Source organism: Pseudorca crassidens, chromosome 16 (genome assembly GCF_039906515.1).
Source record: "Pseudorca crassidens isolate mPseCra1 chromosome 16, mPseCra1.hap1, whole genome shotgun sequence".
In the NCBI taxonomy this organism is placed as follows: Eukaryota; Metazoa; Chordata; class Mammalia; order Artiodactyla; family Delphinidae; genus Pseudorca; species Pseudorca crassidens.
The window spans coordinates 24,897,083-24,910,000 of record NC_090311.1 but is presented as its reverse complement, the minus strand read 5'-3'; the positions used below and the strand labels follow the sequence as shown (position 1 = coordinate 24,910,000).

The window sequence follows — 12,918 nt, the reverse complement described above, 5'->3', positions numbered from 1 at the left end:
TTTGCTGTTGGTATCTTGACCGGCAGTAACTCAGTTTTCAATAAATAACCAGAACAATATAAATAAAATAGTGTTTGGGAATATAAAGAGAATATAGAGTATATTCCTTTCTCTTTTGCAGAATTCAGGAAATGAGATGAAAATTCTTTTTTTAAAAAAAATTTATTTATTTGGCGATGCCAAGCGGCATGTGGGATCTTAGCTCCCCAGCCAGGGATGAACTCATGGTCCCTGCAGTGGAAGCGCAGAGTCCTAACCACTGGACTGCCAGGAAATTCCCCGAAAAATGCTTTTTTAAAAAGGATTTCTGTAATATTTCCCAGATGGGAAGAGTATAGTTGATCCTCATTATTTGCGGATTCTGTATTTGTGAATTTGTCTACTTGCTAAAATCTGTTTGTAGTCCCCAAGTCTCTACATGCATTACTTTCACAGTCATTTGTGTACGTGTGCAAAGCTATGTAAAATGTGAGTCCCTAGACCCACACATTACATGCTGAGATTGAACTAGGTGATGCTACATCTTCTTGTCTCAGCTCTCATACAGAGATTTCCAAAGGATGGAGACAGTAGAGAGCAATGTAGTGAAGTGCAAGAAGCTCCTGCTTTGGGACGAGTTGGATGGGGTTTGAATCCCAGCTCTGGCACCTGTTAATTGGGGCAGCCACCTAACATTTCTGACCCTCATTTTCTCTTTTGTAAAACAAAGAAAATAGAATCTACCAGGATGGGTTGTTTTTGAGATTGAAGATTATAATCTATGTGAGGAGGGGTGTGTGTGTGTATTTCTTTTAGGAGCAGTGGTTCAGTATTCACTAATTCAGGATTTGTAGTGACCTATATAGAACATAACTAGCACAAATAATGGAAAGCAACTGTATATCTTTGCCAAGTGATGTTGAGTAATTTTATTCTCATTTGATATTCACACTCATTCCTAGCAAAATCGTATCAGGGCTCTGAGAAGATCACCAGAATTAGCATATAATGTAAAACAGGTAGCAACAATAGCTAAACAATCTAAAACTATCTGCTTTCTCTAGTGCTATTCTTTTTTTTTTTCCCTCACTTAACTGCTCTTTGGAACTTTGAATGTTTATTAATCAATATTTGTTTTTAATTTTTTTAACTTTTTACTTTATGTTTGAGTATAGCTGATTAACAATGTTGTGATAGTTTCAGGTGCACAGCAAAGGGACTCAGCTATACATATACATGCATCTCTTCTCCCCCAGACTCCCCTCCCATCCAGGCTGCCACATAACATTGAGCAGAGTTCTCTGTGCTATACAGTAGGTCCTTGTTGGTTATCTATTTTATTTCTTTATTTTTAAATGCACAGATGTTTTTAAAAGTTTTATTTATTATTTATTTTATTTTTGTCTACGTTGAGTCTTTGTTGCTGTGCACAGGCTTTTCTCTAGTTGCAGAGAGCGGGGGCTACTCTCCGTTGCGGTGCGCAGGCTTCGCATTGCAGCGGCTTCTCTCGTTGCTGAGCATGGGCTCTAGAGTGCAGGCTCAGTAGTTGTAGCGCACGGGCTTAGTTGCTCTGTGGCATGTGGGATCTTCCCGGACCAGGGCTCGAACCCGTGTCCCCTGCATTGGCAGGCGGATTCTTAACCACTGTGCCACCAGGGAAGCCCCAAGAATAGCTCAGTCTGCCTTTAAGGGGCTTGTTGAAAGCCAACTAACAGCTGGAGGTGCCGGGGAATGAACCTGGGGCCTGGTACATGCATGTACATGTTGATCCCAAACTCCGTGACTATCCCTTCCCCCCATCCTTCCCAGTATGAGTTTGTTTCTGTTTTGTAAATAAGTTCATTTGTATCATTTCTTTTTAGATTCTGCATAACCAAATATTTAATACTACTCTGTGTCTTAGTTCTCCCATCTATAATCCTCATCTGTTTTAGAAGGATTATGCCACTTATTAAATTCGTGTCTTTCAGCTCCAGACACCCCCTTCTATGGCTCTACTTTGTGATGCTGTTCTAAGATTTTGCAAATCACATTTCTGACTTGCCAGCTGCTCACTTTTAGGTTTCAGAAGTATGGAGCACTAGAGGGAGGCTGCAAGGAGGAGGAGGAAGAAAGAACCTACACCTTTCTCTTTGTTTCCTGTGGGCTCCCTGTCTGCTTTCCTGTTACTTTGACCATCATCCTAGTGGAAATTCTTCACTCCAGCAACAGTAGTCCTGAATTCAGTTTGTAGTTTTTCCAGCACTCACAGAGCCAGCCTCATCACAGCCCTTACTAACACCAGCTCCAGTTGGCTAGTCTCCTCTTCTTCAAAAGGTACCCTAGCCCCACAAGATCCTCTTCCAAGTTCAGAGCTGCCAGCAGCAGCTGAGCAGAGCAGCACTCTCTCCTCAGGGAGCTCAGTTTCAGCTCTGCAGAATCTTTCCTCCAGGTTTCTGAGTTTTAGTTATTCCAGTCTCTTTCCTTGGCTCCTGTGATTCGTGAAGATAAAAACATAGTGATTTTTAAGTGATCACAACTGATCTCTGAAAACTGTTTATGTATTTAAGTTATGTCTCCTTTAAATTAATATCTGAGTATTTGTTATTTCATTCTTGTTTTTATTAACATTTGTTTAGTTATAATTACATCTTTATGTGAAGAATTTTCATGCTTTAGGTGGTAGATGAGACTGGTTTTTTTAAAATAAATTTATTTATTTATTCATTTTTGGCTGCATTGGGTCTTCGTTGCTGTGCACGGGCTTTCTCTAGTTGCGGCGAGCGGAGGCTACTCTTCGTTGAAGTGTGCGGGCTTCTCATTGCTGTGGCTTCTCTTGTTGCGGAGCACGGGCTCTAGGCGCCAGGCTTCAGTAGTTGTGGCTCGGGGGCTCAGTAGTTGTGGCTCGTGGGCTCTAGAGCGCAGGCTCAGTAGTTGTGGCGCACGGGCTTAGTTGCTCTGTGGCATGTGGGATCTTCCTGGACCAGGGTTCGAACCCTGGTCCCCCGCACTGGAAGGCGGATTCTTAACCACTGAGCCACCAGGGAAGTCCCGAGACTGTTTCTTTTTAACACTTTATTTGCATTATGTTTGTTGATAGTTTTACACACTTAACAACGTTTATTTCAGTTTTGATTTTTAGAGTTCTCTGGAATCAGATCCTGATGAGTAATCAAGTTATTTTCAAACAATAATGTAAGAAGCACTATATTTTCTAATGTAAATTTTATTTATTATTTATATTAAACCAAATGGTATTATTGTTGGTTTAATTAGTATACCCAGGGCAATGGAATAATGAAATTTGTTACTACAAAGAACTTTAGAGATTATCTAGTATTAAGTAAAATACACATCTTTCTATTCACAAGTAAAATACACATTCACAAGTAAAATACACATCTTTAAAATCTTCCAGGACATTGGTAGAGGCATGCAGAAGCAGGATGACTTTTAACTTTACTCACAATATCCTTGGTCTCTTACCAGGGCTTGTATTTTATAGTGTTCCTCTTTAAGAACAGTTCCTCTGTACTCTTTCTTCCCAAAGTGTTAAGTTAAAATGGTGAGAGAAGGGCTTATTTCTCACTGGCTTATTTCCTGACTTGGGGGAGGGCGAGTTCTATTTATTATTTTTTCAACTGTAGTGTCTTTCTTAGAGAGATAAACGTAATGTCATATTTTACCAGTTATGATAGACTTTTTTTTTTTTTGCGGTACACGGGCCTCTCAGTGTTGTGGCCTCTCCCACTGCGGAGCACAGGCTCCAGACGTGCAGGCTCAGCGGCCATGGCTCACGGGCCCAGCCGCTCCACGGCATGTGGGATCTTCCCGGACTGGGGCACGAACCCACGTCCCCTGCATCGGCAGGTGGACCCTCAACCGCTGCGCCACCAGGGAACCCCAGACTTTTAACTTTTAAACATCTCTCTAATTGGGATATGTCCCAATTTATTGATTGACGCCTTAGTATTGTTCGCCAGATGGCAGTTGTGATGTATCTGTCATTGCTTATGCTTTGTGAACGTAGTTGTATCTCTGTCATTGCTTATGCTTTGTGTCATACAGTTGCAAACCCTTGATGTTTCAATCAATAAACCATTTAAGAACGTTTTGAAGAAAGAATGTGAGTCCTAGTTGTCATCTGAAAGCTTCATTTAGCACCTGTGGTAAGATCAAGAAAGTATCAGCATTATAATTGCAAAATGGGAGACAGTGGCTTCAAAGAAAATTTTGGAGACAGTAGTAGAGGGGCACTTTTTAAAGAAATGCTGCATCACCAAAGCTTTTCATGGCTAGAGAATGATATTTTGTGGAAAAACACAGACATTAGATAATTCTGAGTGAAAAAGTGACTCAAGAGTTAAATGTGAAGAAGTGTTTAATTTTTCATGTATGCACAAGGGTAATATACGCTAACAATTTTTGTCTATATTTATCCAGAAGAGCTCTTAAAAAGGAATAATGTGAAAGTTCTAAATGATAAAGTGCCTGGCAGTTTTTCTTTCTTAGTGGAGCGTAAGATAATGGCACATCTTAAAAGACTTCGTAGATTTGATAAAATATGGTAGATTAGCATATTATTCTAGAGTGGTAGTTATGACTGATAAAGTTATCTTTTATCCATACATATTCTGTGAACCCTAAACATTAGGGTTACTTTGTTAGTAATTAGTATTAATTTTTACCTCTACCTAAGGAAGTAAAATGTAGCAAAATCTACTTAGGAGAATTCCCATATATAGGCTAATACCTGGTTTGTTTATTCTTTCATCATCATCTCAAAGGTTAGATAATAGATCCCTAAGAAATATCCCATAGACTGATTTTTTTGTATCTTATTGCCTCTGTAAAAATAATACATGTCCATTTAAAAATGTAAACAATATGAAAAATATAGAAAAAGTCAAAGCACGTGAAACTCTGCCATCCCCACTGATGATGTCTTTCCAGATATTTCTTATGTAGCTATCCCTGTGTGAAAATGGATGTGTAGTTTTTGTAAAACTGCATACCTTTTGTGTTTAGTAAGTTACTTTTTTTCCATTCAGTGATATGTTGTGGCTTTTGTCCCATCTTAAGAAATATTAATTGGTTAGTCAAATAATTTTAATGGTTGCATAATTTTCCATTGTAGAAGCATACTGAATGATTTAAGTAGGTTCCCGTTAATGGACATTTAGGCTGATTAAGTTTTCTTTATTGTAAACAGTGCTTTGATGAATATTTTGTGCATGCATTTTTTTTTTGTAAAATTATCTCCTTATAAATTATTAAAAATGGGATTTGGACATTTATTTGTTTATTAAAACACTTATTACTAGCTTTTGAAAGTTTGCTATTTTTTCTTTTAAGGTGATGGATTTACTGAAGTGATGGTAACATATATAATATTGAAATGTCTTTTAAAAACCCATTAGTATTTTAAGATTTGATTCCTAACTTTAAAAAAATGATCTTGGCTTCTACTACATATTTGGAAACCTTTCATTTCTAATAAATGGAGGTGAGAAGTTATTCAATTAAAATGGAAAAGTTAAAGTACTAAAAACAATGAAAAATAATTAAACTGATGGAAGTATAGGGAAACTGGAAAGGGTAATGATTAAAATAAAGAAAGGGCTTTGGAAACAACCAGGATTTGAATCCTGATTCAGCCTCTTACTAGCTCTACATGACCTCGGGGAAGCCTTTTAATGTCTCTAAATTTATTTATCCTTCTTAAAAGTAGGGATGCTAATATATCATGGGGTCATTTTGAGGATTAAATAATAATAGTAATAATTCCAGATAAGATGTTTGAATCTTTTTTACTATGTGTGGCAGGTGTTGTATTAAATGTTTATATGTATTCTTTTCACTTGGCAAGTATTTATTAATTCTCACAAACTCGTGAGATATAAGTATGTTTTATTGATGAGGAAGCTAAAACTAAAAAAGGGAGTTTGTAAGTTGCCCAAGCAACATAGTTAACAAGTGACAGAGTCAGAATTTGAGCCCTACCAGTCTGACCCAGTAGAGCCTGCAACTTGAAATTCTATCGTATGTGTATATAAAGCACTTAGCACAGTGAAAAGCATGCATCAGTTAATATTTATGTTTAGGCTATCTTTAAAAAATAAGTATGTCAAGAGAATGAGAAGACAAGCCACTTGGAGAAAATGTTGGCAAAAGATATATCTGATAAAAGACCGTTATTCAAAATATATTAAGAATTCTTAAACCTCAACAATTAGAAAACCTAATTAAAAAAACCTGATTAAAAAATGGCCAGAAGATTTGGACACCTCACTGAAGAAGATATTCAGATGGCCAATAAGCATATGAAAAGATGCTTAGTATCATATGCCATTAGGGAGTTGCAAGTTAAAACAGGGAGACACCACTACACACTTATTAGAATGACAAAAATTTATACCAACAACACCAAATGTTGGCAGGGGTGTGGAGCAGCAGGAACTCTCATTCATTGCTGTTGAGAATGCAAAATAGTATAGGCACTTTAGAAGACAGTTTGGCAGTATCTTGCAAAACTACACATACTCTTACCATATGATCCAGTAATTCTGCTCCTTGGTACTTACTCAAAGGGGTTGAAAACTTAATGTCCACACAAAAACCTGCACACAGATGTTTATAGCAGCCTTATTCACGATTGATAAAACTTGGAAACAACCAAGATGTCTTCAGTAGGTGAATGGATAAACAAACTGGCACATCTATATAATTGACTATTATTCAGCGCTAAAACGAAATTAGGTATCAAACCATGAGAAGACATGGAGGAATCTTAAATGCTTGTTACTAAGTGAAAGAAGCCAATCTGAAAAGGCTACATACTGTATGAAAAACAAAACTATGGAGACAGTAAAAAGATCAGTGGAGGGGTTAGGAAGAAGGGCAGGATGAATAGGCAGCGCATAGAGATTTTTAGGGCAGTGAAACTATTGTGTATGATGTTATAATGGTGGATACATATCGTACATTTGTCCAGACCCGTAGAGCACATACCAGGAGTTAATCCTAATGTAAACAGTGGACTTTTGGTAATAATGATGTGTCAATATAGGTTCATCAGTTGTAACAAATGTACCACTGTGGTGCAGAATGTTGATGGGGGGGAGGCCGTGCATGTGTAGGGAGGAGAGTACATGGGAACTCTGTGTACTTTCTGCTCAGATTTGCTGGGAGACTAAAACTACTCTAAAAAATAAAGTTTATTAAAAAAAAAATTTAAAAAGCAAGTATGTGTTATAAGCATGAACTTTTGATACTTTTGTTTTTAGGCCCAGAATAAAGAGACCAATGTTTTAGCTGCTGCAAAGGTGATTGACACCAAATCTGAAGAAGAACTTGAAGATTACATGGTTGAAATTGATATATTAGCATCTTGTGATCACCCTAATATAGTGAAACTTCTAGATGCCTTCTATTATGAGAACAATCTTTGGGTAAGTATTTTCTGTTAATCTATAGGAATAACCAAAATGAGTTAATTGTCCTAAAGAGGTTTATAAGTTTTGTAGGCCTATTTTATGTACTACCTCTTCTTTTTAGTCACTTATGCTACTTGAATGAGAATTGACCTGCTGATGAGAGGGTCATTAACAACATAATTATCCTTAGCTTCAACAGATTTTTTTTTTTTTTTTTTTGCGGTACGCGGGCCTGTCACTGTTGTGGCCTCTCCTGTTGCGGAGCACAGGCTCCGGACGCGCAGGCCCAGCGGCCATGGCCCACGGGCCCAGCCGCTCCGCGGCATGTGGGATCCTCCCGGACCGGGGCACGAACCTGTGTCCCCTGCATCAGCAGGCGGACTCTCAACCACTGCGCCACCAGGGAAGCCCCTTCAACAGATGTTTTGATGTGTATTTCAGATTGTACTGTATTTCATGATTGTTTGGCATTGGACTCAAATGTAGAAACTTCGTTAAGAATATTAAATTTCCTAAATAATGAAATTAGATGCCTTTCTTGTTTTTAATTAATTTTTTTTCCCAGTTGGAATTTCTTTCTTTCTTTGAAGTCTTTTTTTTCCTGCACTTTTAAAATTTTATTTTTTCTAATTGAAGTATAGTTGATTTACAATGTTGTTAGTTTGAAGTGTCTTGTTTAAATTTAAGTGTCTTGATTTAAATTTAAGCATTTACTTAAAATGTTTTAGAGTTTCTTTTGTTTTTTTGCAGTTGTTTATAATTTCTTATACTAAACTTTTGATAAATCATGTAATAAATTATAAAATGCTTACTAGAAATGTTAAATACTGGGTTTGCCAAAAAGTTCATTCAGGTTTTCCCTTATGGAAACTTTTTGGCCAACCCAACATTTATCTTACATATTATCAAGCCCAACTTTAGTGCATGATGTAGTGGCCAAGTCTGTATGTAAAAATTTTATTCATTTTTAGGAAATATTAGGCATAAATAAATATATAAGTAAAGTGTTAATATTTAGTATAATAACCAGTCAGTCACTTGCTCTGCACCGATACTAATTTAATCAAGAGGACTTTTTGAAATGGAGTTTTAGTTTTTTCTCCTTGAAGGAAGAAACAAAGTGTTACGAAAGAAGAGTAGATTGTACAAGCTGTACCTGATTGGGAATCAAAAGGCCTTTATTTTTTGATTTTGGTGACGCTAGGCAGGAGCTTGAATAAGTCAATTAACCTTTATGACTTGTTGACTCATCTCTAGGATGAGTAATGATCTGTCTCTCAAATTATTTTTCATATGATATAATGAATTTCCAAACAATTTATTGGCAAGCTCCTGTAAAAAATAAAGTGTTGTTATACAGAGGAGAAAAAAGTGTGAAGCTACACAATTTGTTAAGGTATGTAATTAAAAATAAAGTCTGTAGTTATTATTAGTGTGGTGCCTTCTAATATAGTTGTTCAGAGTTCTAGCAGAATGTTTTCAGAGATAGTAATGAAAATGAATTCCTAGACAACTTAATAAATAGATAAGATCTTAACTTGAGACTATTACAAAATAAAAAGCTGGACAACTGTGAGGGACAGTTTAGTGGGAGAGATAGACATTAATTAATCAAACAATCATAATAAATATAAAATTAAAACTGTGATAAGGGTTAAGAAGGAAAGGTGCATGGTGGTATGTACCAGGGAGGTCTGGGAAGGCATCCATCAGGAAGTGATAATTGAGCTAGGATCTGAAGCTTTTGTATATGTTTTTTCTCCTATTTTTTAGAAAAACTAAAAGTTTCTCTTTTCAGGGTTTATTCCTAGAAATAAAGTTAAAAAATATACTTGATCACTTACTTCTCAATAGTTACCTTAAAAAGGAGAGTATAAAATCTTTCAGTGGTGATGAAATGGATATATAATACTGTCCTGAATAAAAATTCTACACCTGGTAATTTTACAGAAGCAGGGACACTAAAAATGAAGATTAACAAAAAGGCACATATTTCCACAATGTGTTTTCTTTGTGCTTTCTTAGTTGTATATCATTAAGACTTGTAACTCTTTTTACAAAGAAACTCTTTATGGTTGTTAGCATACTATTGTTTCTGTAACCTAGGTTATTTTATAGCTATTTCTTTATCTTTTATGCTAAATTGAAGAAAAAATACTCAAACTCAATGCCATGTTAGACACATGCTTTTTTATTTGCCTGCAGATCCTCATTGAATTTTGTGCAGGTGGAGCAGTGGATGCTGTGATGCTTGGTAAATGGTTTTTTGTTCTTCATGTTTATATCTTAAATTATACTTTAAAAAGTCAAATGATTTCAAACATTTATACATATATATTTATCTTATTGTTTAGAGACATTCAGTAAGTTAAGAAATCAGCCTAATTATTTTTATATTCTTGGATAATTGTAATAAAATTCTAAAATTAAACATTGAGTATAATACGTGAAGAAAGTTTTGTGTATAGTTTTTTAAAAATCAATTCATTGTGTGTGATCTTTGGCAGTGATGGTAAAGTTACATAGCCTGCTGGTACGCTTTCACTGTACGAAATGCAGATTTGTTTACTTTTTTCCTTGTAGAGCTTGAGAGACCATTAACTGAGTCCCAAATACAAGTAGTTTGTAAGCAGACTTTAGAGGCATTGAACTACTTACATGATAATAAAATCATCCACAGAGACCTAAAGGCTGGAAACATTCTTTTTACCTTAGATGGCGATATTAAGTTGGGTAAGTTTATTCCTTTATATAAAACATTTGAATTTGTGCTTTGAGATTTCCCCCGTATGTCTGTAACTTAATATTGTTTTGTTACAAGTCAAATATGTGAAACATGGAGAATTATATTCAAATACGTGAAACATGGAGAATTATTCAGTGTTAATTTTTTTTCCCCATTTATTTAGGTCTTCTTTAATATCTTTCAACAGTGTTGTATAGTTTTCAGAGTACAGGTCTTTCAATTCCTGTATGCTTTTATTTTATTTATTTATTTATTTATTTTAAACATCTTTATTGGAGTATAATTGCTTTACAATGGTGTGTTAGTTTCTGCTTTATAACAAAGAGAATCAGCTGTACATAGACATATATCCCCGTATCTCCTCAGTGTTAATTTTTAAGATACTTCCTTGGAGGGAATTCCTTGGCGGTCCAGTGGTGAGGACTCGGTGCTTTCACTGTTGAGGGCCCGGGTTCAATTCCTGGTCAGGGAACTAAGATCCCATACACCATGCAGTGTGGACAAAAAACAAAACAAAACTTCCTTGGATACATAATTATCCATTAACTCCCAGAATTCCTAAGTATAGGTACCTCATATAAAGACTCTTTAAAAAGTAAGAAAGAATGGATTTTTATTTTTAAAATGGCACACTTTAAAAAGACTGGCTAATTATTTTTCCCTTAAATTTTTGTATGTAGACTTAATACTTGTAAATATAATACATGTAGAAAATGCTATAGTATGTAAAACCACTAACTTAGTTTTATGTTCATTTCCAAAACTCATATCTAGTGGGTTTTTTTTTCCATGTTTAGTTTTATATTCTATTTTGTAGATATAGTATCTTGGCTAAACTAACAAAGTAACTCACCTTAAGTCTGAAAAAGATGCCTAAAATAAATGTAAGGACTAGAATTTTTAATTTTGTTTTTTACACTGAGGGAATAAATGATAATTTCATAAGGAGAAATAGATGTAGATTTTAGATGGGAAATTAATGAATTTCATATACGCATACAAATAGAAGTAAGTATCCCCAAGATATGAATTAAAAAAAAATCTGGTGATGAAGTCTAAATTTGGGTATTTTGGATGGATATTAAAAACAAAATATATTCAAAGGCCATGCTGATACCAGTGATCATAGTCATTTCACTTCACTTTGTCATGACATCTAAACAGGTATAATTTGATATACTACTAAATTTTAACCTTTTTATTAAGAAATGGTTACAGATACAGAAAGCCACACTAACAGTTGTGTAGCTTATTGACTTGTAGCTTTGTACATAATAGCTTTGTGACCACCACCTAGATAAATAGAATGGGACTTCCCTGGTGGTCCAGTGGTAAAGAATCCACCTTGCAATGCAGGGTATGTGGGTTCAATCCCCCCTGGTCGGGGAACTAAGATCCCACATGCCGCGGGGCAGCTAAGCCCAAGTGCCGCAAACTACAGAGTCCACACTCTCTGGAGCCTGAGAGCCACAACTAGAGAGAAAAAACCCACACGCCACAACTAGAGAGAAGAAGCCTGCGAGCCTCAACAAAGAGGCCGCACGCCACAGCGAAAGATCCCGCATGCCTCAACGAAAAAAAAAAGAACTAGAACTATGTCAGGCACCCTAGCAGCTGTTTCATGTGCCCGCTCTCAATCACACTGTCCCTCCCTTCTCCACAGGTAATCTATATCCTGACTTTTATAGTAATCACTTCCTTGTGTTTCTTTATGGCTCTATCACCCAGTGTTCATGTCTAGACTTTAGAGTTTAGACTTACCCATATTTAAAACCTGCTTTTTCTTCTAAGTCTCTTTTAATTTATAGGTTGCCCCCCACCGCCCTGTCATTCCTTTTTTCTCTTTACATTTTATCTATGGCATTCATTCTCATGGCATGCTTTCTCAAAGAAAGTTGGTTCTTTGGGGACAAAAAATTTTAGTGTTACCATGGTTGTGACCCTCCAAAGGCCCATAGATATACACAAACAGATATACAGTATATCTGTGGCATTAAAATTTCATGGGGGGGAGGGAGGATTTGGAAAAAATGTCTAAAAAGGCTCCTTAGGAGAGAGATGAAAAAAAGGTTGAGAAACACTGATGTATAGGACCTAGGCTGTTGGACCTGTAGAGTTTCTCTCATCTTGCATTTTGCTGACTGTGTACTCCTGATGACTTTAGTAAGTTCCTCTCTGTATTTCCCTCAATTTGCAGATGAATCCAAAAGCCTCATCAGTCTCAAGTCTGACTTTTTTGGCAAGACTATAGGTGGTTTTGTGTTCTTTCACTGGGAGGCATGTAATACCGGCTTTTTGATCTTTTTTTGATGTTAGCAGCTGTTGATGTTTAATGCCTATATCCGTTCTTTGATTGGAGTGGCAAAATGAATTACATCATTTTGTTTTCGTTTATTATTTTTGATAATAATTTTGGTGTAATTATTCATCAGTTATTTCATTATTTTCATTTATCATCATTATAAAATTAGGAATACTTATATAAAAAGACACTTCCCTTCAACTGTTTGGTTATTCAGGAGTATAGTTCCTATAGACAGGACAGGAAAAATGCTTGATCCTTTCCTTTTATTTATTTAGCTTTAAAGACAATGAATTGGTTCTCTCTCATCCTTAGTTGGTGGCCAGTATTTTTTTAAATGGCATTATTAATTCATGAATGTAATTTTATTTTATAGGTTTCAAATCTATTACAATTTTTATCCTTATTAAAGCTCACGTTGTACCATCTTGGTCAGTGGGAGCTTCTTCAAGCTGGCTTGTTAATATTTTTGACAT

General features: G+C 35.9%; 1 protein-coding gene across 2 annotated transcripts in view; it reads left to right on the top strand.

Annotated features, from left to right (window-relative positions):
• SLK (STE20 like kinase) overlaps positions 1-12,918 on the top strand; it is a 57,094-nt gene that overhangs the window by 10,888 nt on the left and 33,288 nt on the right. For both annotated transcript variants that reach the window (XM_067709486.1, XM_067709487.1), the window contains exons 2-4: positions 7,245-7,409; positions 9,600-9,648; positions 9,978-10,127. In XM_067709486.1, coding sequence (XP_067565587.1) covers positions 7,245-7,409; positions 9,600-9,648; positions 9,978-10,127 — 364 coding nt within the window. The remainder of the gene's footprint in view (positions 1-7,244; positions 7,410-9,599; positions 9,649-9,977; positions 10,128-12,918) is intronic.